The sequence below is a fragment of the Eretmochelys imbricata genome, chromosome 15 (genome assembly GCF_965152235.1).
Source record: "Eretmochelys imbricata isolate rEreImb1 chromosome 15, rEreImb1.hap1, whole genome shotgun sequence".
NCBI classification, from domain to species: Eukaryota; Metazoa; Chordata; order Testudines; family Cheloniidae; genus Eretmochelys; species Eretmochelys imbricata.
The window spans coordinates 31,252,063-31,278,893 of NC_135586.1; the positions used below are offsets into that span (position 1 = coordinate 31,252,063).

General features: G+C 46.3%; 1 protein-coding gene across 1 annotated transcript in view; it reads left to right on the forward strand.

Annotated features, from left to right (window-relative positions):
- Window positions 1–26,831, forward strand: part of SEZ6L (seizure related 6 homolog like) — a 146,179-nt gene that overhangs the window by 58,148 nt on the left and 61,200 nt on the right. The window contains exon 2 of the mRNA XM_077835369.1: window positions 24,654–25,391. Within this exon, the coding sequence (XP_077691495.1) occupies window positions 24,654–25,391 (738 nt within the window). The remainder of the gene's footprint in view (window positions 1–24,653; window positions 25,392–26,831) is intronic.

Sequence of the window (26,831 nt, forward strand, 5' to 3'; positions counted from 1 at the left end):
ATGGGCCGAGCAAACACGAGCACTTGGATCCTGTGAGTAATACTACTAATCCCTTGCTCTGATACAACCCTTGTCGGCCTTAGCCCTCAAAGCACTTTGCAAAGGAGGACAGTACCATTGTCTCCATGCTGCAGAGGGGGAAACTAAGGCACAAAGCAGGGCAGTGATTTGCCCTTGGTCACCTAGCAGGCTAGTAGCTGAGCCTCTAGGCCACTCTAGATGGGACCCATGACTCTAGTCCAGTGCTCAGGGCGCCCACTGGCGGCCAGTGCCCCAGCCACTCTCCCACAGCCCAGGGACTGCTCAGGCACTGGGCTAGAGATAGAAGGGAGACCTCCCCCTCCTCTGGCCGTTCTGGGTGAAGCGAGGCAGGCGCCAGATTCATTCCTCCAAAGGGGGCTCAGGCACCTGGCTCCCAGCAGCAGGTGGCCATTCATGGATCAGTCACGGATTCGGGCACTTGGCTCCGAGAGCGGGGCGGGGATTCGCACACACCCCTGAGGTCAATGTCTCCCACGGGCTAGCTCAGGCAGCTCTCCACCTAGCATGCTGGCTTTTGGGGATCTCACTCTTAGCACCCATCTCTCCCCCCATGCACAGCGCAGGGAGCCTTGCCACCTACCTCAGCACTGGGCATCGCAGGGCTGTTCCTGGGATTGTCAAGGCAGCAGGATGCTCACCAGTGCAAAGCCCGAGTCCCTTCGCGGCTCCCACCCACTGTCGCCTGCAGTTTATTGAGCCTGCTCCCAGCAGTCACTGCGCCTGGGAAGTTGTGTCTGTAGGATCATGTCCTGGGGTCCCCAGTCCAGCAATGCACCTACTCAGCTTTACACACGCACGCCATCCTAGTCACATGTCTAAACGTCAACACCTGGGCAAGGCCTAAGAGTTCACAGCGCTCCCAGGCAGGGGCATGCTGGGAGCAGAGCATCAGGGCAGGAGAGGGCATTTCAGAAAATGATTTTTTCCATAACACTAAGAGATCATTAGAACTGGTTGGGAAAATACGGTGCAGGGATTTATTGATTGATTGATTGATTGATTGAGAGACAGATTCTTTACCAGCATTTCAAAATGTCAAAGTTTTGAAAAATGTTGAAATTTCATTGAATTTCTTTTTTTATAGTTGATGGAAAAGTTTGACCCGTTCAATGGCTGGCTGGAAACCTGATTTTCACTGGAAATTCTTGGGGTGGGGGGGTGCTAAATCAAAATGTTGGGGCACGGAGGGGGGAAATAAAAACTCAAAATCCAGGAAATTTCAACCAGTTTTAGATATTACAATGGAGAGCGTGACACGGTGCCCTCTTGTGGATCCAGGGGGAATCTAAAATGAAGTCGGCTAGAGAGAAAGTGAGGGATAAAGAGATTTGGCAGTAGGACTTTCACTAAGTTCGTCATCTGACGGTTAAATAAAAGCCTGTTATTGATACCTGAGACTCCTTGCTGCCTCTGGAATATTATAAAGGTGGTACAGCAGCTCCTTAGTTAATGTTGTGTTGACATTTGCACGTAAAGGAGGGATGAAATCACTCTTGTAGGTGTGAATAATTCAGTGTCTCCTCACCTGACAGCATTTACTCTGAGTTCAGAATTAATTTTCTAAGCATTTTCAAGTAAATATGTTAGTTTGTAAGTTGCAATAATTTTAAAATGGGTTCACCAGAGGACCCCTCCTATCTCTAACCCTCTTTTTCAGCTCCCACTAACATATAACATCCTCCGTTTGTTTAGCTATACATGAAAATTGACACAATTCCAGATTGGAGGCAGAGACTATGTTTTTTAAGTGCTGACATGTTCATTTATGATCTAGTAACACTGTTGATTGAGAATTTCTATGTCACAGTGATCACTGGTGAGTAGCTCTGTCATCAGATAGAAGCTCCAGAATCTAAGCTTTGTGATTTTGTGGTCTGTGACGTGGGTGCTGAGGAGGCTGCATTAAAGTGAGCATGTTAGAAAGTATTCAGGTGTTGGTCTCATTGCATGTCATGGAGGTCAGGGGGCAAATGCTTGGACATTGGTAAGGGGTTGGTGTAACAAGTGCTTTAATTTAGGATTTCCCTGGTTTTTAGTGTTTTGTGTTGAAAGGGGGGGAACCCCTGAGTTGTTTTTTTCTGCGAGACTATAAATGAAAGCCTGTTGCCTTGTTACTGAGAATGAGAGGGTTGACTTGTGGCAAAGAGGGCAGCGTTTGCTCACATTTAATTAGTTCTCTTTCAGTCGCTCCGCTTTATAGGTTTAATTTCACAAAGTTAATACGTCGGCATCATAACCAAAAATTCCAGGTCATAACCCGAAAAGTGCTGCTGCGTGCACAGAAGGTAAACACCACACGCAGATTCCTCAGAGAAAAAGCCCAAGATCTTCTCATTTGGTGTTAGGCAAAAACTCTGCCTAAAGAACATGAGGCCAGAGGATTTCGTTTCATTCTTTTTATGTACAGAGTTCCCTCAAGAAGAGATTTTCAATTATTCTTGTAAGTAGCAACATTTCCCCTCTTTAACAGGTGCACAAAGGATTTTGTTTTTACGAGGCACTGAGAGGAAGGATGGTCGTGTTGTTAAGACACAGGACAGGGATTCTGGTCAATTCCCATCTCTACCACTGATTCACTGTGTGAGCTGGGGAAAGTCGCTTAATGGCTCCATGACTCAGTTTTCCCAGCTGTAAAATGGGAATAGTAATTCTGCCTATACCACATTGGGTGCTGCAAGGTTGAATTAATGAATTAATGATTCTGAGGTGCTCAGACCCAGCAGGGATAGGAACCATCACCAACCAAGTAAGGTAATAACAGAACCTAAACTGGGCTAAATATGTACTTATCAGACCATAAACTGCAAAGATTGTTCCGGGCTGAGATTTTTCCTTTTCTTGTGTTTCCTTTATGAATGCTCCGGAACTGGTCTAGGGCTGGCTGGCTGGTGATTTCTTCCCTCACACCCACACATTCAGCCATTGCCTACCTGCCATCTCAGCAGCTGATCTCAGCCCACCACGGAGCCCCAAAGTGAAAGGCATTCACATTCCCCTCCACCCCGCCCCCATGTGCTTCTTTTCAGGTCTTTCCTGCAGAAAGGAGGCCATTCCTATGCCTCACTCCTTATGGCTTCAAAACAACCTGCTTATTGAGATGCCAGAACACAGGATGAAAGACACAATAAAAATATATTTTGTCCTGAGCTCCATTATGTCCAGATCCATCATGAGTCCAGTCCTCCTCCCACTGAGGTCAATGGCATTTGGGCCAGGGCATTACAATATACAAATATAAATACATAAATAAATGTGTTAGTCTCTAAGGTGCCACAAGTCCTCCTCGTTCTTTTAACAATATACAGTGTTACTCATCATGTCAGAGACAGAGGGATCGAGGTGAAAGATCCCTTGGCACAAAAAGAACGAGGTACTTTAGCCTGGTGACTTGACCCAGTCTGAATGAATACTTATTGATCAATGGTATTTGCAGTCTGACACTCAGTGCACAGGAATTACCTTCAAAAGCCCTTGATTGGCTCCCCTCTGGCCTTTGGGTTCTCAGCACAGTGTCTGAATCCATCTTATAGACACAGTTTTAAGCTACCTTTTCTGCTCTGGCTGCTCTGGATTTGCTGAGTATCAGACTCCCTCTTGCTAACATTTGGTTTGTAAATTGTTGAAACTGGCCATTGCTGCATACTCAAGAACCACAACAGAGAAATCTCATTGTCCCAGGCATAGGGAACAATTTGCATGGAAAGCGGCTCTCTTCATTCTGAGTCTTGTTCTCCTGCTCACTGAGATTCCTATTGCATTTTTTCAAAATGGGAAAGGGGGCCAGAGTGAAACAGAGGGAGAATTGTAGAAACCAGCAGAAATCAGTTGGAAAACATCTATTGTACTTTAAATTCACCAGAGCACCAATTGTCCATCTGAATACAATCTATGATGCACATTAATGGTTGGAAAATATGCTCTCTTTGGGGAATCATCAGGCTGCTTAAAACATGCTATTTAATCTCTCAGAATGGAACTGCCTATCAAACATGTCCTTGAGAAGTGTAGAGGGGTGCTAATGCTGGTCGTTAATGAAGATAAGCGGTTCTGTAAAATTATTTATAAACCACCACTGCAGCTCAGAAGATTAGTGGGTTGGGGACAATAAGGATGTTACATCTTCAAAACTCAGAATCAACCAAACAGATCGTCTCAGGCCCTCATTACGAAAGATCTTGTCTACATGGTGAAACTGACCAGAATAACTATTCTGAAATACCTCCCAGTGTGGACACTCTATTTCAGAACAAAAGCCATTTTAGTCCACAATAATTACTCTGCTTTGGAAACACATTAGGTGACTTCTATTCTGGAACACAGTGTCCATGTGGGGAGCTACTCCAGTGATTTTCTCTGTGAAGATGAGCACTTAGATGTTGAGCTAGTTGGGAAATATTTTAGAAAAAAATGTCACCAAAATGCTGATTTGTCAAAAGCAAAACTGTTTGTGGGAGAGGGTCAGTTTTGATGAATTTCCCAACTCAAGAAATGTTTGAATTTTTTTTAAAAAAAAATAATTAATTAATGTAATTTTTTAATGCCTGTCTTGACATTTTGGAAAGGGAAAGTTTTGGTTTTGCAGTTCAAAATGATTTTTTGTTCAGACATTTAATGTAATTTATACTGAAAATGTGTTTAAAAGGGAAAAAAGATCAATATCAAAATGAAAAGTTTCAAAATTATCAAAAGAAAATGGTTTGATTGACCGGAGTTGATTTTTTTTTTCAACTTTTCATCCTGATTTGGGACAGGGACAATGCTGAGAGTCTGAACACGTCTTGTGGGAGAGGAAAAGCATTTCCTGCTCTGCTCTGAGTAGATGTTCTCTGCACAGATGTCCATTCTGCACCGCTCTCTGCATGAATCCTGTGTTGTCTGGGGCAACTTTAGAGGTGTTTGTGGCTAAAGACAACTGCATGAAAGTAAAAGTTCTGCTGAGGAGTTCAGGAGGGACAATATTTATTTGTTTGGGCTTTTTTGCAGTCTGCACATGACTTCAGAACTTTCTCAGTCACTAATTCTGTGACATACTCTTCTGCATTCAGACAGTGAGTGCTGATCAAACCCTGACCCTAACCCTAACCCTAAACCTAACCCTAACCCTGAAATGAGCTGTAGCTCACGAAAGCTTATGCTCAAATAAATTGGTTAGTCTCTGAGGTGCCACAAGTACTCCTTTTCTTTCTGATCAAATGGTTATTAATTAGGAGACCGCAGGGCATTTCTCCCAACCCAGTTTTGGAAGTTTTCTGGAAACTTACAGCAGAGATGGAAATAAGTGTACAGGCCGGCACTGAACACAATGGGCTCTGGCAGTTCCCAGCAGCAGACCTGGAATAACAATAAAAAACTGAGACAAACACATGATTAATGGTCTTTCAAGCAAACCTAAATTAGAAACAGAAAAGTGTGGCTGGAGAGAACCATAGGTCTGTGCAGTCCATCCTTGCAGCCTCCCAGAGGGAAGGCCTATATTTCAGCTAGTACACAATGCCTAGGAATATTATTGCTAACTGGCTGCCAGAGCCAATTCATCATCAATGGCCTTTACTCACCCTAGTAGCTCGTCCTCTGTCACTAGGCTGCCGGGGGCATACAGTAAGTGTCATCTGCTCTTTGCATACTTCACATTAATGAGCCTGGAGGAGAGATAGCGCTGTCTGATTGTACCTAAGCAGCATAAGATGTGGGGGAGTGACAGCTCTTTAGAGTCTTCCTCCCCGGCACCTAGCTCTCCCTGTCTGTTTGCAGAGAGGTTAGCCAGGCAGCTTCAAATAATAGATCTCAGGATGGATGGATGGAAGAGGGGGAGGGGTGTGTGTGCGTGTAATAGGCTCACTTTTGCTCTGATCTTGCCCTAAAATTTCCAGCCCACAGTAATGAATGTCTTATGTGAGCATTTCCTCTTACTAGGGTTTGATAAATGGCCTGCCTGCTTTGTATCAGCTCAGCAGGGAAGTTTACAGCTGGAATGTAGCCAACACAGAGAGAGTTAATGCATTTTCTGTCGTCTGCACAAAATGAAATGTGTTACATTTTGAGTAGAGAACCTGATGATTTCCCATTGGTTTAATTGCTGTATGTCACTGCTAAGCGATCCGCTAGGTTACCAATGAGTTGTCTGTGCACACTTCCACGAATTCCAATAATCCCATTAGTAGCCAAACATGTGTAACAAATGTAACTGATCCAGTTACAAGATAAATTGATCGTAGCAGCTTCATGACATTTACTGTACTTTACCCAGAGCTAGTTTAGCAGATAGGGTCAGACTAGAGCTTGATCTTTCTCTTCCTTTTGCTCAGTGTCTCTTAACCAATTCAGGGGAACAGAGTTTTAACAAAGTAAAAACATTTTTATTCCTCCTAGCTCGTCTCCCCCACCCCAGCCCCTCACACACCACTGTGGGGGTGTCATAATGTGGCCAAAAGAGATGGTAGGAAACCTGCCCAGGTGGTAGCATTATAGACTGTAATGTCAATAAACAGCACCAGCCTCAGAAGAAAAAGAATCCCCCTCCCTCATGTCTCAGTTTTGCCGTCCCTAGTCAGAAAGGGGGACAGCTCTGTGCACAGAGACAGCACAATGCCCTGGGGATTTCAATGGAACTACTAGTGCAGGGGTTGCCCGGATCCAGGGTACCACAATCAGGGCCTTACACTGCTTCATTGTCACTGCGTTTGCCTGTGAAGTTAAAGTAGCTCGTAAATTGGTCTGGTGAGTTGTAAACCACACGAAGCCGCTGATGATTTAATGTAAGATCAGCCAAGGGCCCAGCTGTTAGAAGAACAAGTTAATTCAAAATCTGTGTATTCAGCCCCTGGAAGGAGGCTTCTGTTTTTTTCTTTTTAACTACACAACACCCATGGGATGGCAGTTGTGGAGGCTCCCTGGGGCAGAGCTCTTTATTGTGCAGGGAAGATAGGCACAAGCGGTTCTGGTATCTGCCCCAGTTCTCATGCGTAACCAGTCAGATAAAGAAGCAGAATCTGGGGATAATTAAAACCTTCCTATCAGATTTCACTCTCTATATTGCCCACCACCTTTTCCTACAACAAATAATGTGTGTCCCCTAAAGTAACCCTGAGTCCACTGAGAGTGAGAATACCCACAGTTCCATACATCAGCCCATGAATGAAGGCTTCTGTAAGTTGCCCATACTGCTGTCTTCCTTTAAAGAGCAAGAGAGAGTGTGAAATGCACAAAGCAACTGTGGATGGTCTGAGTGAACAGAAACTTCCATTCTCCATGTTGCTTATCTGAATGGCAGATCCCCTGTGTTAGAAAACTAGGGACAGCTGGAAGACTGTTCAAGGGGCTTGATCTGAAATCAGATTCTGAATCCAGTTATTATTTATCAAAGTCAAGCTACTTGTTTGCCCCTGCAATGCCCGTGACAGCTCTGCAACACCCTAGGGCTACTCTAGCCCCTTATCACGCTGCCCCCGACCCTTCCATTCCCTCAATGACACCAACTCATTGACAGAGCCCAATAATCAGCGTCTTACACAAACATCTACATGCATTGTTCCAGGGGACATACCTACGCTTCCCGGGAAGGGATCCATTATATTCCCTTCTGGGAGGGATCAGGTGTCCTGCATTAGCAGGACATTCAAAATTTGCTTTCTGCAAGTATTCTCCAACCGTTGCTTAAAAGTCACTGTTTGAGTGACTATTCCTGCACTTGCTGGAATAGCCCTGGAGGGTGAACCCCAAAGGGTAAAATGAAGCTGGTGAAAAATGGGGGTGGATATTGGGGAAACTTCCCCCTTAACCAGCCCTGCAGTAGTCACTGACCTTGACTCTTGGACATATTGTGGTGTGACTCTCTACCCACAGCCCCTTTTGTCTGCACTTAGCTCTCATCATTCTGATGCCCCGGATGCTCCAAACCTCGACTAAGCTTTGGCTCACCAGTGACTTGGACTCCAAAGAGATTGTTTTCTTCAAAAAGCACCAGACAGTCTGACGCCTTACTGGCGGGTGAATGATGATTTAAGGCCTCTAGGTGCAGGAGATGGGTTAGCTGATGAGGCGCAATTGCTTTCCTAAGGACGTTCTTTTCCCGCAGTTAGAAAGAGAAACGTTTTTCATGTTCAAGTGGTCAGACCTTCGGCTCCTTAGTGGGCCACATTCAGAGTGTACCATCCCAGGTTCTGAATCAGCCCGAAATTTTACCAAGTTGCTCTGAGCACCTGAGATTTTCAAAGATTTGCCAAAGGACTCGTGCAAATTACTGGATTCAGTGAAAACTGCTTCAAGTTGTGAAGCTAGTGCAAAGCCTGCCGGGAAGGATTGCTGCCTGAGCCATCTCTGCGCATATGAACAGTGTGTAGCCCACAGCTGCCCTTGTGCTTAGAGGATTTTACTGGGGGGGGGGGAAGCTTTCTGGAGCTAATTATATGTAACAACACAAAAAACTCCATTTGGCCTAATGAACTTCTATCGAAGGGTTCAAATCAGCCACCATTGTTAACTATGTATTCCTATGGTTTCTTTTCCTTGTCCCCATCCTGAAATAAATATTTCTTGAACCTTCTCCTCTGGCCTTCCAACAATCCCCCCACTCCTCCAAGCTCATCATAGAAGCAGGCTTCCCACAGACCAGGACCCACCAACCAAAGCGCCACCAGACCCTGGCAGAACAACAGATGCAAAACCTGCAGCCATATCTCCACTGCTACTATGATCAACACCTCCCACAACACACCTTTCAAGATCCATGGGTCCTACACATGCCTATCACAACATGTAGTGTACCTCGTCCAGTGCACTAAATGCTCCAACAACCGTATGGGTGAAACCAGACAATCACTGCGCTCTTGAATGTACTCACATGGAAAAAACACCCTATCACCTGTGGGCAAACGTTTTTCACAAAACGATCACTCTGTATCTGACCTCTCAGTCCTCATCCTCAAAGGAAACCTGCACACCACTTTCAAAAGACGAGCCTGGGAGCTTAAATTCACAACTTTGCTAGACACTGAAAATCCTAGACTGAACAGAGACACTGGATTTATGGCTTATTTCAACAATCTGTAACCCACAAACAGCCCCTCCCTTTCCTCCCTATGACTGGAGGGATATTAATGGGCCACTTCATCCTGTATGGTCCCTTGAAATAGATGTTAACTACTTATGCTAAACAATCTGTTCCACCTTGTATTTGGTTGTGACCCTCTGAGTAAGTTTCCCAGAGTTGAAGAGCTCTGTGTAAGCTCAAAAGCGTGTCTCTCACCAACAGAAGTTGCTCCAATAAATACATTCCCTTGCACACCTGGTCTCTCTGGCAAAGGGGTCAGAGAAGATCCAGTGCTGGGTTAATGGCTAATCACTCTCCAAAACAGACTGAGTGACACATATGCTTTTCCATCTGCTGATGGGACAAACAACCAGTGCAACACATTTGACCCTATGAAATGTATCTAGATAATCCCTGTAAACAAATAATGAAATGGAGGACTTGAAATGGAGCTGTAGCTCACGAAAGCTTGTGCTCAAATAAATTGGTTAGTCTCTAAGGTGCCACAAGTCCTCCTGTTCTTTTTGCGGATACAGACTAACACGGCTGTTACTCTGAAACCTGAAATAATGAAATGAGACCTTGCAGAAATGTAGCTTAGTGGAATAGGATACAGATATTTTAATTATGCGGATACTGCATTGATCTCATCACAGCCCTCCTTTGAATGGACTCAGAACTGCTCAGTCATGTGTCCTGAGTCTTATAGTGCTAACAGGTAAGGAGCACAAATGGTAGGAGTGGGGTGCTTTTGGAGCAAGAGATCCCGAGTCTTCTGCTGTCACCACAAAGCACTCATGGGTATGGGGTGCAGTATAGTAACAAGCTCCCGTGTCCCTAGGTTTGCTACACTCTAGGGTGATATTTGATGGGCTCAGCTGCTTTTGTCTTTACTGTACCTTGCTGTTCCAACATCTTTCGTGTCATTTCTGATTTGACACCGGATACTTTACATCTTCAGCACACGGGGCTTTGGGAGAGTGCCCTGTGCTGGAGAGAATGTGATGAAAACAGCTCTGCCTGGCACATTCTGGCATAAACATACTGGCTGATCTATCTGGCTCTCTTTGGGGAGAATGTCCCTTTCTTCACTGGAAAGACAACTTTGCCCTATGAGTGATTTTTACCATCCCCCTCATGATAGACCTCTAAAAATTGCTCAGAGATTTAGGGGGAGGGTGAGACTGAGTCATGTCTTTGCTTCATGATTGCCGAACACTTTACATGTGCCTCTAGCATAATTCTGCAAGGAGCCTTTCACACCTAGCATGGCCCATCTTGGCTTGTTATGTTACTGAGCAAGGTTATTCCTCTCCCCTTCAGACACTGTCTAGTCTGAGAATACAGGGACAAAATTCGAACACGTTCAATAGCTAACAGGTACCCAGTTCTACGAGTGCCTTCTGCATGGGCTGGACCTTGGAACCCCAACAATTGTGCAGGCCTGAGGCCTCAATGAGCCCCTAAGAATGTCACAAATGCTTGCAAGAAACAAAATCCTGTCTGAATCCCCTTTGTCCTCAATCAATCGGGGACATGCTCTTCTGAAGGATACTGCTTCACTGCCAAGTCCTCTGTGAATGTTTTTCCCTTGCATTGTTAGTGCACTGTCAAGCTAAAAATCCAATCAAGCAGGAAGTGTGGCTGGATGGGCGCGCGAGTAACAATGTACATTGCTAGTGTGCTTTTCAGTCCGTTGAAATTAGCGCTGCACATTGCTTTCTACTGTGCACATTCATTGTTTGTACAGTGTGACTTTGGCAAATTGAGGTTAACTTTAATCTCTGATCTGCCAGGCTCTAGTGTAGACTTTATTTTTCACTTATTCCTTAACCGGCGTTGTTTGCACCAAAATATGTCTTGATGCTAAAATTGCCCAGCCTGTGATGGGAAAATCTTCTGAAATATAGTGTGATCATAAAACCAGGATCCCTGGTATCTCATCATCTGTCAGATAACCCACTGCAGACGCTGTTTGCCTGGACAACGGGCCTCGGCGTTACTCTTCCTTTCATTAGCGGACAAGGAACAGAGCTGGCTCTGGGATCTCTCAGAGAGACGAGAGAGGACTTTCCAGCTGTGTCTGAGCTGGAGGTGCCTTCACACCTATTTGGTTGTGTCATTTGTGTCCTTCTTCTGCTTCCTGTTGGAACGATGGAACTCGCGGCGCTTTGGGAGAAAGAAAATGTCAGCGAACCCCAAGCAAGGCTGAGATTTGGTTCTAACATTAGGCAGAGGTTTGGGCAGGATTTTATCTACATCAGTTCACCTTGCTGACAGAAGGACATTCCAACCTGTCACTGGTAGACGCTTAGGGACATAGAGTGCCCTGATTTGTTCCAGGTGCAGGCCCCGTGGCAGGTGGTTCAACAACTGCCTGCTGCCAGGCTCCTTCCACCGCCAGACACAGGACTCTGGACTTGCTGTCTAATCCAGCCTTGCTCCATTAAAATGCAAGTGGCTTTTAATAATTTGTTTATTTCCACCTTCATGCCATTCTCTTCTGCACTTTGTATTTTCTTCCCAGCCACTAACACATCTCCCCAAAACCCCACTCAGCCTTGAAAAGTTCCCTGTAGTGATTTTGCTCATTACAGATCAAAGGCCATTACTGCTACTGATTATAAAGACATCTCGGAGTTCCCTAAGGAGTAACTGGCTCACTGGGTGACACGGATCCTTGCAACGGGCTCTCTGTGTTTCCCTGTGATAAACACAAATCTGCACAGCAACACACATGCCTTGTTGAATGTGTTCCGCAAATGAACTAAACCCTTGTATCCCTCGACGGCTACAGCTCAGTGCCTGGGACCAAGCTCAGTTTTCATGTCCACGGATTAGGACTACGTCCAGTTCAGGGTTGGGGTCCCCCATTCTGGTTTGGGGTCTCTGGGAATTAGTGGGCCACAGCTTGGTCTCCTTATGCATTTTGATACCAGTTGCCAAACTCCTGATAAAGGTGCTTATCAGCATCGGGGTAAACCAAAGCAAAATAGCTAACGCTATGAAAAATCCTCAAGACTGGAGGTCAGAGACCAGGATGAGACCTGTACCGGGGAGATGATCCAACCTCAGCTGACCAGGAGGTTCTTACACATGCCTCTAAAGCACCTGGCACTGGCCACTGTCTGAGACCGGACACTGGGCTAGACAGACCCGGGCTCTGATCCAGTCTGGCACTTCCTGTGTTTTTATGTTCCTAGGATTTTTTAAAAGAGATTTTTTTCTGTGTCTCCCTTTTTTTTTTTTAAACTGCAAAGCCCAGGTTGTTCCTGCCCCAGGTGACGGGTGAGTAGTGACATGGTGACATCACAAGAGCCAATAGTGAGGTCACAGCAGTGGCAGAGGGGACAGAACTGCCCCTCAGACCGTTCCAAAGTCCGTTTTCATTCCCATGACTTCAATCTCAACAACCAATTAACAGTTTGGAGGGGGACAGTTTTGTTAAAGATTCCCCATCCGCATCTCTTCGGTTAAGGGGTGAGAACTCCAGCAAAAGTAGACCAGAGCAGCGGTGACATTCCTGAGGAGGATAAAAACGAGCAGGAAGGTAACTTATATCCCCGCTGCCCCCGCATACTCCTAAAGACTCTGTCAGGTCTGCAGAGAGAAGCTGCAAAGGGCACAAGCCCAATTTTTGAAAAGTCTTTTTCAGACAAACTCTCAGCCATATGACAACAAAGCAAGGGCCAGTGTGTGCTCACCCTGACCCAGCGCACTTCAGAGCCCCAGCTCCCGGGGTCAGTACTTGAGCCCCAGCCCCCAGTGCGATCCCTCTACCTGGGCCGGTGTAGTCATAGACTGAGAGATGTTACCATCAGATCGCCTCATCTGACCTCCTGCAGAGCACAGGCTAGAGAGAACCTCGCCCAGTTATCCCTGTCGTCCATTGCTCACTCATCCCCACTGTTAACAGCCAAGTGCCTGGAAAGATTCCTTACTGCCCAGCACAAGAAAGTCAATCTCTCCGCAGAGCAGAGCGGTTATGTGCTGTCAGTGGCATGCCATCAAAGTGATCTCAGATACTCTGGGGTCTGGCTATAAATATGTCCCCAAGCAATTCTCCAGCTCTGCTAACACTGCAGCCCCATGTAGTAATATTTTTACCAGTACAATTCAAAGTATATCTCCAAAACGGGGTATAAATAATTCATGGTGAATGTAGTGCTCCACGGGTGCTAGCCCAGTGCGCTGTATGGCCATTCTCGGAGGACACGGGAGCCTTTCAGAATTTTTAATTGACAAACGCAAGCTGTGAAAATCCCCCAGTTCCCGTTTTACCTCCTTGATGAAATGTTCCATGTGCAGTCTTGAAATTTCAAACCCCAGATCCAGGCGTATTTAGGTTTGTCAGCAACAGCCAGCCACTGCCCCATGCAGCTCGGAGATGACAGAATTGGTGCTTGGATTCAGAGTACTCGGAAAAAATGTCTTTGAAAGCCGTCATTATCCTGACACCACTATTGAAATCTGTGAAAATCTTTTTGCAATGAAGAATCGGCTGCATTTGGTTTAGCCTTGTTTTTTATTTATTTTTAAATGCCCTACTCAGTGTACAGATCAGATGCATGCAGGGTGAAATGCATTTCTGTGCAGAGACCCGGCAAAAGGCCTAGACACTACATCAGTACTGCTTCAGCCCTAGGGGTGCACACGCACAGTCCTCCCAGGTTACTGCCATCCAATAAAAAACCATCGCTGTCCTGCCTTTAGCTTGGGTTCCTCCCCACCCCCCTCACGCTCTTTGAGAGCTTTCTGGGGTAGGGACTGTCTCCTACTATATAGTATCATGGAATCATAGATATGTTAGTATAATGCCCAGTTCAGTGGGTCCTCTATGCACTACAAATAATACATAAAGCAATAATCTTTGATCGCACTTTGTGTGCTGAAAGCTCTATGCACACACTGGCTAATTAACTACCGTGCACCTCTGAGGGAAGCCTTGCTATCCTTTTTCACAGATAGGGAAACTGAGGCAGAGAGGCATGTTTATGGGCACATAACATGGCAGTGACAGAGCTGGCATAGAACTCAAGAATTTCTGGCTTCCATTCTTTGCTGCCCCCTACACCTGAGATCTCTCTAGTACAGAGGGGATGCAGAACTTGCCCTGATGCACTGTCATCGAGGCAGGACAAGAAGTCCACAGAGAGATGTGGAAATTGCTTTCCTGGCAACATGTCAGAAACAGCAGCGTGACCATTGCTCAGTGCTTCTGGCATGACTTTGTGGGCTTGCCATATCAGGGCACCAGTTTGCTGGGTGGTTGATTCTGTTCTGAGCTCAGATCATTAATCACTTTTTAAATGGTAGAAAATTCCCTTGTTGATCATAGCAGCCGGAGATAGTACTGAGCCTGTATCTCCCAGCCCAGACCTGGGCAATTTGCATTTCAGTGAGGTAACCATTTGCCCTTTAGACATTAAGGCATTTTAAATATCTCATTACAGAGTCACAATACTGTGTGTTTCATTTCATGCTTTGTTAAGAAAAGAAGCGTTTCAATGCATCCTCATGGAGGATCTAATGGGAAACTAGTCAACTTTCTGGAAGCATAAAATGTAGTTTAATAGCAACAACCATTTTAAAAATTGAGGTATACATTACAATACAAATAACCTTGGGACGTTCCTTTTTTAATATACTACATTTAAATGCTAGATTCTCTATACTAATTTCCTAGCCATCCCTAACGAACAACAAATACAGAGGTAATGGGGTAGCAGGTCTTTTCTTCCTCCCTGGACGTTACTGTCTCTTATGTCTCTAACATATTTATTTTGTTCCTTAAAGGAGAAACCTGTGTAGAACTTTAAAATAGATCAAATAAGCAGGTGCCTAGTCATTGGCAGGTTGAGTGGGAGTGAGACTGCCACGAACCTGTCCTGGGAACGGAGGAGGAAACAAGTTAGCAGGCAAAGAGCCAGTGAAATTTTGCAACTCAAACTGAAGAGCAGCTGTTGGAGGGAACGGGGCTGAATCCTCATTCCATTCAAGTCAAAGGCAAAATTCCCAGTGACATCAATGGGCCCCGGATTTGGCCCCGTAAGAGGGGCCTTAAAGAGCAAGTAGAGCCATTAATAAAACGAGTGTGAGATTAAAATCAGTGATAAATCCACGAGCTGAGCTACTGAGCCACTTTTTCCTAATGTGTCTCAACAAGAAACAAGTCCAGAGCAGCCAGGAGGCGATGGTGACCCTGCTGTGAAGAAGCAGGAAAGAACATTTGGAAAATGGAGATTGACGCAAATTACTGCATCCAGATGACATGTGTGAAATGTGCTAAGGGAATTGGCTAACGAATTTACTGAACCGTAGCTAATTCAGGGATTCATCTTGAAACATCATGGAAAACTAACGTGTGATGCTAATTTGACCCCAATGACCTCTCCACAGTATAGGGACTGGCTGTTTAGTCTGCTGCTAGTTGGCACTTCAGTGACCTGTCCTGGTCAGCAGTCCCAGAATTTGGCTGCTCTGCATAGAGCTGGTGAGGAAATGGTTGTCCCATCCTGTGAGAATTCAAGATTTGTCCCATCCCAAATTGGGACAAAAGTTGAAACCTCTTTGTGAAGATCGAGTCAGCCGAAGCATTTCCATTTCAACCCTTAAAAAAACAAAACACCTAAAATTAACTTAGATTGTGAAGGGAAAGTCATTTCAACTGAAAGATGAAACATTTCAACAATTTCAAAACTTTTCAATTTTTTTCCCATATGAAAAGGCAATAAGAGCAGTGGGTTTTCAATCTTCACAAAGTGACTTGAATGGACAGCAAATGTGTCACTGCTCTAACATGACACAACTCAACAAAGGTGTCATCCTGCAACTTGATCTCACCCCGATGCACAACGCTCCTGCCTTACTCACGCTGAGTGGTACCGTATTCTGATTTCAGTTTGACTCCTCTTAGAGTAAGGCACTGCTCAGTATAAGTAAGGAAAGCAGAACCTTGGGGATTGGTCCTGCTTTGAGCAGGGGGTTGGACTAGATGACCTCCTGAGGTCCCTTCCAACCCTGATCTTCTATGATTCTATGAACCTATGGCCCGACTGTGGTGGGAACATCAGAAATACTTAGAGACAGATCTTTAGATGAGAAAATTCAGCTCTCAGTTCACATAGTTACTCAGTTAATGCCGCAAAGAGGTATGTACCACAATTGTTCTTAGCATCGGAGCTGCCTCAAGTTACTCTTGAATAGAGCCAGTGCGTTTGCTCAGCCCAAGGGAACAGCAGCTATGTGGCTCAGGAAAAGCAATTTAACATTCTCTGCAGCTTGAATGTAAATGAGAAAAATCTCTGTTTAGATTAATCTCATCTAAAGCTGGAATAAATTCATTTTTTCACATTAGCTATTCAAATACGTTGCAAAGAAAACAAACAGCAACAATCTCACCGCAGTGCCAGCCCAGATTGTAGTTTTCTGACTGAAAGATCAGGTCAAAATATAGCAGAATCGAAGTTTGTCCTGAGTACATGAAAGACATTTACTGCAATAAATATTGGAGGTAAAGAAGTTTTAACTGACAAAGATTTATTACATTCCTAAGAGCCTGTTCAGTTTCAGAAAGGCAGTTGCATGTAACTCTCTCCTCTGGCTCGGTCACCTGGGCCTTGCCTTTGTGTCGTACGGTCTCTGGTTCTGCTGAGACTTCCCAGAGGACTCAGATGAGTAAGGAGTGCAAGCCCTTTATTTCCCCTGTGCAGTGGGATATTCAGCCCTTGTCTCTATGAGCCAGGAGGCACCTGCCATCTGCTTTGCCTTTTCACACCTTCTTTTCCAGTGATATCCTTGCTGTTGGGTGGTTATTATGTGCATGGTAACACATTTTTAACTGAGTGATTGCTTGAAGCATGGCTCCCCTATCTCCAGCTTAATAAAATGTGAGTCAGAGAGCGACTACCTTGAACCCCAAAAGCCTTGGCTAGAAGGGAACTCTTCCATCTGTCCCTAGTGCTGGGTGGCTCCGGACCCTGTTTCCCCGAGCATGTCAGCTAAGCCTACTTCCCAGCGCTATGGTCATTGTCATTTGAACTCTGGCAGAGCTTAAGGGATGTCCACTGCCTCTTCCAGTCCAAGGCCCTGAGCCTGCAAACCATTGTGCACCGGCTTAACTTTATGCATGCAGTTAATCTCCAAATGGGGCCATTTGCTTGCAGAAATCTAAGCACATGCATGACTCTTTCCAGGATCAGGTCCTACACATCCAATGGGAGACAACAGATGGATATGACAAATAGAGAGGGGGAGCAGAAATAACAGCAAGAAGATCCTGAGCAGTGTAACAGCCCTCACAGCACACCAGCATCTTAGCCATTGTGGATTGTTCTGTGGGCATCACAGAGAGGCATTTTAAAGTTCAGTTTCTCCAAAACTTCTCTTGATGTCAGGGCTTGTCCTTGTTCAAAAAAAATTCAGTGAAGCACATTCTACATCTCAGCATGCAAATACACTCCGGCAGGACTTTGGAGGGGAAGAAGTTTAATTGTAGTCCTGGTCTTTAATGCCAAATAAATCCTTAACTGCACTGCCTAAAAGCTGGGCTGCCAATCTTGTCAACATTTGCCTGGATTCTGATGATCTGTCCAATTCTCATTGCAACTAATTGCATAAACAGCAAGATAGATTATGATTCAGTGCTTAAGAGTAATGCGATAAAGCAGCCTTTACAGAGCAAACAGCAAAGTCTCCCTTCTGCTCCCAGTGGGTAGATCCAGAGCACCTGCAGTTTTATAGAAGTGTGTACAAAATGCATGGCAGAAAATTTCATGGAGCCAAAATTGCCTTTTTGTTGTCTGCAGCCTAAATTTGCATGATGCTTAAAATCATGTATGACAGTGAGATCAATGGTTAAGTTTAGGCCTTGGATGTAAACAGTCATGTGCCTTGAAACCACCTGAGTTCCCTTTTCTTGGTTCTTAGTGGTCCTGCTTGCAGGCTAGGGGGCTTTGGGGCAGAGCAGGGCCAATCTGGAAAGACCCAGCTTACAGCAAGATGGGGTGAGTTGTGCCCCATTGCCTTAGGGAGCAGCCTGTTTTCTCACTCTCTGTTTCTGGCATTTTATATGTTGTGGCTCTGAATTTTTAGAACTAGTGTGACACTGCAACCTTCCAGCAAGAGTATTTATGTTTTTTATTTAATATCTCTGCATGTGTGCCGTGAATGTAACCAGTCACACTCACATGACACAGGACTGTATCCTGGAATGCAGTGACTCTGAAAAGGACTCTAGGGTCCTGTGAAAATCGACCAATCATGAGCTCCCAGTCAGATGTGGTGGCTAAGAGGGCTAATACAGTGTATAAGCAGGGAAACAGATGTTGGCAAACTAAAAAGTTCAAAAGAGAGCCATGAGAACGAGTCACAGTTGGGAAAAGCTGCCTTACAGTGAGAGGCTAACAAAGCTCCATGTGAGTAGTTTATCCTAGAGAAAGTTTAGAGGTGATTTGATCGCAGTCCATAAGCACCTACGTGGGGAGAAGATTTCTCAGAATGGAGGGGTCTCTAACCTAGCAGACAAAGGCAGAGCAAGAGCCAGTGGTTGGAAGCTGAAGCTGCTTAAAAATTTATCCTGGAAATAAGGTGCAAATTTCTAACAGTGAGGGGTAGTTAACTAATGGATCAACTCACCGAGGGGTGTGGGGAGGGTTCTCCAGCACTTGGGGTGTTTAAAGCGAGAGTGGATGTCTTTCCAGAAGATATGGAATAGCTCAATACTGGCAGGAATCCCTGGGTGAAGTCTCTGGCCCATGCTATGAAAGAGGTCAGAACACATGAGTGTCTCTGAGCTTGGTCTCCCCAGGGGAGCATGACCCTGATATGGAATCTTGTCATGAGGTTTTTGCAATCTTTTATCCATGCTCCTGATGTTGTTGTTATTTATCATCATCACAGGCTAACAGTTGTCACACATTTCTGGCCACTGCGCTACCCAGCTAGTTAGAAAGCCTTTCAGCTGGTTTTCTTGGGCTGTCGATACCATCAGACCCTGCCAATTTCTTGCCTTTGTCTTCTGCCAATTTTGATTGTGCAGGCAGCATCTTTAGTTCCGTGTAGAAATCCACAGGGCTAACCTTGGAAGTGATCGCAACCAGCATCCAGGGGAACAGAACGGACAGCGAGCTGGGGAAAACGGAAGGAAGAGCACAGCTGTTAGCATGGAGCACCCAGCTTCTCATCCAGCCCCTTCCTCAGAGCTTTTGTGTTAGCCCTACAGCAGCTCCAAGCCCTCTGGGACCATTCGGAAGGATGTGATTTATACAGTCAGTGTCATCCTTTCCTTTCCTGTCTGTCCCTGTCTGTTCATTCCTCCCCTGCCAAGTAATGGGCTGCGTCACCCCTCTCCTCCCCATAGGGAGTTGTTATCCACCGGCTCTCCCTTAGCTACCTCACAGGACATGGCCTCCCAGCTTCCTTGTGCCCACAGATGCACTTGTGTTAATCAACCTGCTGTAACTGCAGAGACTCTCCTCTGAAACCATTAGGTTACTTCTAAGGGCCGTCTAGCCACTGCAGTTCTCCGCCTGACAGATGTGGGTGACATTGGCTCCAGTCCTTCTCTGCTATAAAATTGGCCTTAAAGAGACCAGCACTTGAAAATGATCTCCCCGTTCTCTCACGCCCTGAGAAAACGTCATCATATTCTCTGTCCTCTGTACAGTGTAGAAGACACAGTCCTCATGTGATCGCTGCTCCACGGTTCCTCTACTTCTGTCTATCTAACTATATCAGCCTTAGGAGGTCACGACCATGGGCTGTAAGCACCAAGCTAGCTGATATTCAAACAGATGTGAATTGACAGTTCTCCTCCACCTATAACATCCCCCAGTCTGGTGGACTGTCTTGATAGGCGGGTCCCTCTGAATTGGCAAAAAGATTCCAGGCCAATTTCACGGCAAGGCAAATGGTTCAATAATATGTGACGCTATGAAATCTGGGAATGTGTCTGAATCCATTCCGGAACCACGTCTGTTCATCTGGCCAAACTGCAGAGCTGGTGTTTTCCTTCCTGAGCTGTCAGCCTGTTATTTACTTGGGACCTTTTTGGGGTTGCTCATGAGTGACTCACCCCACACAAGGGTTGATTTTCCAGTATACCAATAAGGCTTGTTGTGTAGCTCTCCCACGCCACTGCTGTGCAATCAGTCACTCTCCCACCTCGGATGAGAGGAGAGAGAGGAGCTTAAAGTGCTGAGGGGGGGGGAGCTGCTGCCATTCTCACTTAATCAGATTGTTAAATATATGCAGAGGAGACTAGTGCCTCCACTGAGATGATGGGCAGAGAAGAGAGGCCAGGAGCAGTGGAGATTTAACCAGATCCAGAAGAATCCTAAAGAATATCCCACCAAAGTCGGCATGCGCAGCAGGATAACTTGTTAGCTATCAAAGTACTGCCGTGCTAAATATTTGGTTTTTTAAAATATGGTGTGAAGGCCAGTTCAGTCTAGGCAAAATCAAATATCAGATCAGCCTGTATCCTCAAGGCCTGCATTCTGTCCCCTCCCCTGAAGAATTTGTATATTAAACACACAAAACCCACATTTCAGAATGTTGCTGCCTTGTGCTGACTCACGCACTTTCCTGTATCCCCAGGGAATGGAGAGGGAACTGATTTTGTCTCAATGTAAGGGCAATCTAGAAGCAAGTTAGTATATTTATTTACAAAAAGAAAAGGAGTACTTGTGGCACCTTAGAGACTAACCAATTTATTTGAGCATGAGCTTTCGTGAGCTACAGCTCACTATATTTATTTAAATATCTGTACTCACTTCTGCCCCTTTTCAGTTTAAATTACTTGGGATGCCAGCACAGATGATGAAACGCTCTCTCTGTGGAGTGGTGCTAGGAAGTCTGCAGGGATCTCTCTACTTGCTTGAAGGTAACACTATCTTCCAAAGTGTAATGGCAAATTAGCGCCATTTTCTCTGATGGGATATGGAGGCAGGAAAGTGCACTGTAAATACAAGTGATTTTCATTGCCACTTGAACATCACTGGAAGCCTGATCTCCTGCTCTGTCTAGATTGTTATAGGATTATCTGCTCGGGTCCCCATCAATGCACTCAGGATATCAGTACTCACTGAACAGGTGAAAACTATTGTACATGGTAGATTTCTGGCACTTGTCCTGTAACCTTTGTAACAGGGTGGCCTGCCCTATAAGGGCCGGAGAGCCTGGGGGTAGCCAACCCTGAGTCCTGAAAGAGGCACACCTGAGAGGGATCAGGTGATCCCCCTATAGAGGGAAGCTGGAAACTGCAATGAGGGGTGAGGAGAAGGGAAAGGCAAGGCCAAGCCAAGCCTACTAGGAGTGAGCAGATTCCAGCAGAGTCCTGGGATTTAGGACAATTAAGACTCAAGCTAGGAAGTAGCCTGCTAAGATAGGAGAGACCCTTAGCAAGCAGGTGAGAGACTGCAGAGTTCTATAGGCAGCAAGACCTGAGATCAGGAAGAGCAACGCTGGCTTCTTGGACTTTAACTTGGGACTTTGAGTTTATTTTTGGTGAATAAACCCAGACCCCAAGGATGGGGTATTTTGACCACTGAAAAAGCAGGTGGAGTCTGTGAAAGGGCGCTCTGGAGGCAGCAGACCCTGTTACAGTGTTTCCCTTAAATTACTGTCCCTGTTCGCTGCATTTCTACATTCCAGCTACACTGCTAATGGGCTGTTTTGATTGCGTTCAGAGCTTGTAACTTCTTATGTCTAGTTCAAAGACTCTCTAGTAGCAAAACTAATGCTAAAATGTCAGAAGCAAGAAGTTCAAAGGCCTTAAAATCATGGATTATTATAAATAATGGTTTAATTCCAGAGAGGTTGTACTCACCTATCCTAATAACCCTGAACTGTGCCTACATTTCAGATTTCACATCAGAGAGTCCCTTTGTTCCCTTTTACTCTGATCCTGGATTATTTCCTGGAAACTCAAGGGCAGGAGATAAAGTCAGATGTAAAAATAACTATTGTGCTTTTATTTTAAGTGCCATTAATCTTAATTTGGATGAAAAGTTCAGGGTAATTTAGGGCTTCAAGCCACTTGCCACAGACAGAGGGCTGTTCTGTGAAATTTCATTAAATCCCAGGAGCTGCCTGGGTAGATCAGACCACTCGGGAGGTCAAAAGAACCTCTCTCTCCCGCAGTGCATTTGGCCTGGCTGTGCAGTGTTAGGGAAATGTCTTTGTGGGCCCTGAAACAACCAGTTTACCCCCATTCAATTGATCTTACCAGAGTTTCAGAGTCAGCGAAGGCAAATTCAAGCCCTTCTGGGCAAATGCGGCTCAGAAACAATACCGTGTGACTTATCTAGCCAGTACAGCTTGGCGAACAACTGCTCAGCGCTTTGCTAGTGAGTTAGGGTGTGCAAACAACAAATTTTTCCTGTCTGATTTAGAATAATGCAAATGCAAGGAACTACATTTGGATCCGGGATATTCTGTGAGCAGAAATAGACACTGAATGTGTCAGAGAAATTGTTATTCACCCCTGTCTAGTCAAATGGTAATAAAATCCCATACCCCATTGCCTAATTCATCCAGGCTGTTTTCCTCTGACTGACCTCCAGTAGTCATAGATTGCATGTGTTGATTATAAATTGCATAAAGTGGAATTTCCTTGTATTTGTTTGGAATTTACTGTCCTTTAAATTTCAAGGAGGCATTGTTGTGATGGATTTGAATATATTTAACCCTTATAAAAAGAAGATCTATATCTGGGCAAAATCTGCCATTACTCTATTGAAAGCTTCGGTGGCTCTAATTTACCCCAGATCCTGGGAAGCTGCAGGAACAGGGTGCTGCAAAAGGCACTTCTGTCCCCTCCCCTCAGCTATCACTGTGATACAAGTCCTGTGCTTGGCATGGTGACCTTCAGCGATAACTTTGCATGGCTGATTTCACACCATTTTTCATTCACTTTAATTCTGATTATAAAAATGAACCTGGAAGTAGCTTTACATCCATCCATGCTCACCTCTGTCCATCACGACTCAGTTTAGCCTGATGCAGTATAGTGGGTGAGGAGGTTTTGTGTACTCAAATCCTTGATGCTTTACAAAATCCTGTTTGTGTTCTACAGCAGTGCAGATCTGACTGTGACCTGAGCTTTGTCTGACAGATCCTTTCTTTACTGACGCTCACCTCTGTGTGAAATTGTGAAGAGCCCACTTGAGTTCTATGCACCACTCGTTCCACTGACGGTCAGAAGGGAAAGCAGGACTTCTGTGGACCTAGATGGGCCTCTGGCTGGCTCTTAGCACAGGGGTGGATTTCACCCTTCGAGGATTCATGCTCATAAACCCTGGCTTTTCCAATGATCAGTGATATTGTGGGTGCCGTGCAATCAAACGTGACTGCAGTTGACATGATGGGAGCTAGAAAGCACAAGAAAAATCTCTGCAAGGAGCTCAGTGACACCATGAGATGAGTGAGTCAGTCTGTCGGTATTCTTGAGACCAGTGTCGAAGCTGCACTTTGGTAACTGCTGAGCAGCGTGTAGATACTTGAGGGCCACACAAGGGAGCGCAAGCACTTGCATATCCCATGTGGCTGATGTCTGCAGTTGTGAAGGAGTCAGCCGCATTCCCCAGTTCTAACACTAGAAAAGATCTCATCTGTACTGTGGTTAACTTTAAGTTTGGAGGATTTGGGCTCCAAATGTGCTTGTGAGATAGGAGCGGGGTTTGCATTACATTTCTCAAGTGAAGCGTATTAAGTACCTTCCCGAGCAATCACAGCTTTCGTGGGACGTGGTTTCCTGTTTGATTTTAGCTTTACCCTCCATTTTATGTAGCTGTTCTGCCACAGGCCATTTTACCCTGAGGATTGCAGCAGAATCAGACACAGTGTCTGAAATAGAGATTTATTTATGACCCATCTCCACAGCCAAACTGTGGGGATGTAGCTTTGTCTAATCTTTTCTGTCTTTTCCTTTGCTTAACTTTTGCCAAAAGCTAGGAATGGGTGAGAGGGGATGGCTCACCTGTTCTGTTCATTCCCTCTAGGGAACCTGGCACTGACCACTGCGGCCATTGGTCTGGCCCAGTCTGGCTGTTCTGATGTTCTTAGCACAAGAGTGTACTGGTTGCATTGTCTAAACGAAACAGTGGTTTTATGTGATCAGAAGGTAGGAGATCAGCTTGGTTCGGCTTCTGTCTGCCATTGGGCACGCAGTACAGTACATGCATGACAATAGCAAGGAAAAACAGCAGAATCAATCTCTTCCAAGTACACATATTCGCTGATGCGGATTGTAAAATTGTAGCAGTTCACAGAGATTGAGCTACAGCAATACACTCAGCATGAGCAAAGAACCTTTCGAACCACTGACTTTTAGCGAAATAGACTCAAAGAGAAGCACTGAACTGAGCTGTGAGATGAGGCTCTTCGAGTTTGGCAAAAATCTCAGTGTCAGTCCATCAGTGCAGGGTCCTTATCGCTCTGCCATGATCAGAATGTTTGTGAGAGCGGTGGTGTGCTCAGTCAGCTGCTGTTCTCCCGGGGGTTGATTTAATGCTGTCAGGTACAGTGCCTAATTTCATGCCCAGAATTTTCAATGCATCTCTTTCCCCTCCCTCTCTTGCAGACATTAACTCAGAGGGGAAGAATGCTCCTTCAAGTTCCTACCCACTCGGCTCCGATGAACTCCCAAACAACACGACTGGCAAAGAGAAGGGCGAGCCCCCCCACACCACAGCTCACAACCTCGTTCAGTCAGGAGAAGACTTCTTCGATTCTGTGACTGAGAAGACGACTCCGTTGCCTCACAGAGATGTTCTACAAGAGCCAGCTTCTGCCCCTGAAGCCCACACAAAACAAACTTTCTCCTCCAAGAAGAAGCCACCTTCTCTAAAGCAAGTAAACACAGCAGGGAAGCATCTGAGACCCCAAACTACCCCATCAATGCTTCAGAGAGCTGCCTCTCAGCCAGAGCTGTCAGGGCCCAGGTCCTTCACCTCTGCTGAAGAGCCTCCTGCACTGGGGAATGGGATGACTATGGCTACGGAAGCCAAGCAAGCAGCCCCCGAGCTGCCATTGTGGGGTGGCAGTAAAGGACGCAGTGGCATGACCAGTCAGTCTCCACTGCAGATATCTCCTTTTACGTTATGGCCTTTAATCCGCCAGCCCACTTCCCAAAGCCCCGAGACAGTAAAGCAGCCTGTGGGTGCTGCGGCTGCTGCAGAAGGCGATCCCATCAGCCCCAGCGCTAACAAGACGAGCAGCGCAGAGAACGAGGTGAATGGATCTGCTTCTGAAGAAAGTCAAGAAACAACCACTTCCACCATCATCACCACCACAGTCATCACCACCGAGCACACGCCAGGTAAGCCCCACTCTCTGCACGGCCACAGCCCCCCAAGCCCCGAGCCGCAGGAGAGGCGGGTGGAGTTGCCAGGCCGTGAAGCGAGAGAGGACACACTTCCTGTGTCTGCAAATGCAGCATGCCCTTTGGGAGTTGCCCCTTCGCGTTATTGGTGTCAAAAATCTGCACCAGTCCGTTGGCGTGGCCACTTACAGGAGCAAGCTGCACCTGGCTCTGGTACGAAAGGCAGCCTGGAGTGTAATGCAGGAGATGGAGAGGGAGCCAGCTAGCAATGCAATGGCCTAGACACAGAGATTGTAACCCAAGGTCAAGTCTTAAAGGTGTCCTTGGGGATCAGGAAGGCTGCTCTAGTGGGACCAGCAGAACTTAGTGAATGTGGAGCAGGAAACTGAGGGTTTAGAATAACCCAGGCTAAAGCCAAGGAGGAAGTCTCTGCTCGCCAGGAAGCTCCATCCATAGAGCGAACAGAGTTGCTCCAGCTCACTGGGGTTAGCACTCGTCTCTGCTGTGTGAAAGGGGCCCAGGAGCCCTGCCAGCAGGGACCCACATGGTGATATCAGGGGTAGCCCACAGGGGAATAGGTTTGTTTCTAAAACCAGAGATTTTTCCATCTGTCATGGGGGGGGTCAACTCAGCGCAGGGACAGCGCCACCTCCTGTCACTCTGGGGAATTGCTCAGTAGGTTGACACCCCGGCCAGCAGTTACTCTCTGAATCTGCACCTCATCCCGCTGCAGGAACTGCAGCATCTTCTGTGATCAGCTCTCCGGCCAGGTCCCTACGTACATGGTTTCCCCTTCCGGGGACGTGTATCAAAGTCCCCGCTCACCCGCTGTCTCTGTCAGTCTTCCCGTTCACTGCCGCAGGGCCCGCTCCCTCAGTGGCTGGCAGGGGAACCCAGGCCTGTTCTCTACTCCGGGTTCTGGCTCAGGGCCCTCTAAACAGCAGCCCAGGTATGGTTCCCTCCTGCACCCTGCTGCCTTTCCCTGAGCCTCTTCCTCACCTCCTGGCCCTCCCCACTCCTCCGGATTTGCCAGACTCACAGCTCCTTCCCAGGGAGGAGCCCTGGGCTACTTGTCTCTATAGCCCCCCAAACGCTTCTCCTGCCTCCTGGGGAGTGACTGCAGACTACCTCCCAGCAGCGCCTCTGCTGCCAACTTCCTGCCAGTCCCCACACAGGTGAGCTTTCCCCAGGGCTTTCCTCCCAGCCTTAATTCTCCCCTTTTCCATCCTAATTGGCTGATTGGGCCCACTTGAGCTCTTGCAGGGCCAGTGTGGGGGTGCACCCATCACACCATCAGCAGGGCTGTTCTGAGGCCCTTCCCCACACTGAACAGTCCCTGGCACTAGTGAGAGTCGTGTTGCGTAGGGCGGCAGGCAGAGGCACTGCATTGCGCACCTGTACCGAACCTTCCTCACACACCTCACTGCTGTTAGGATG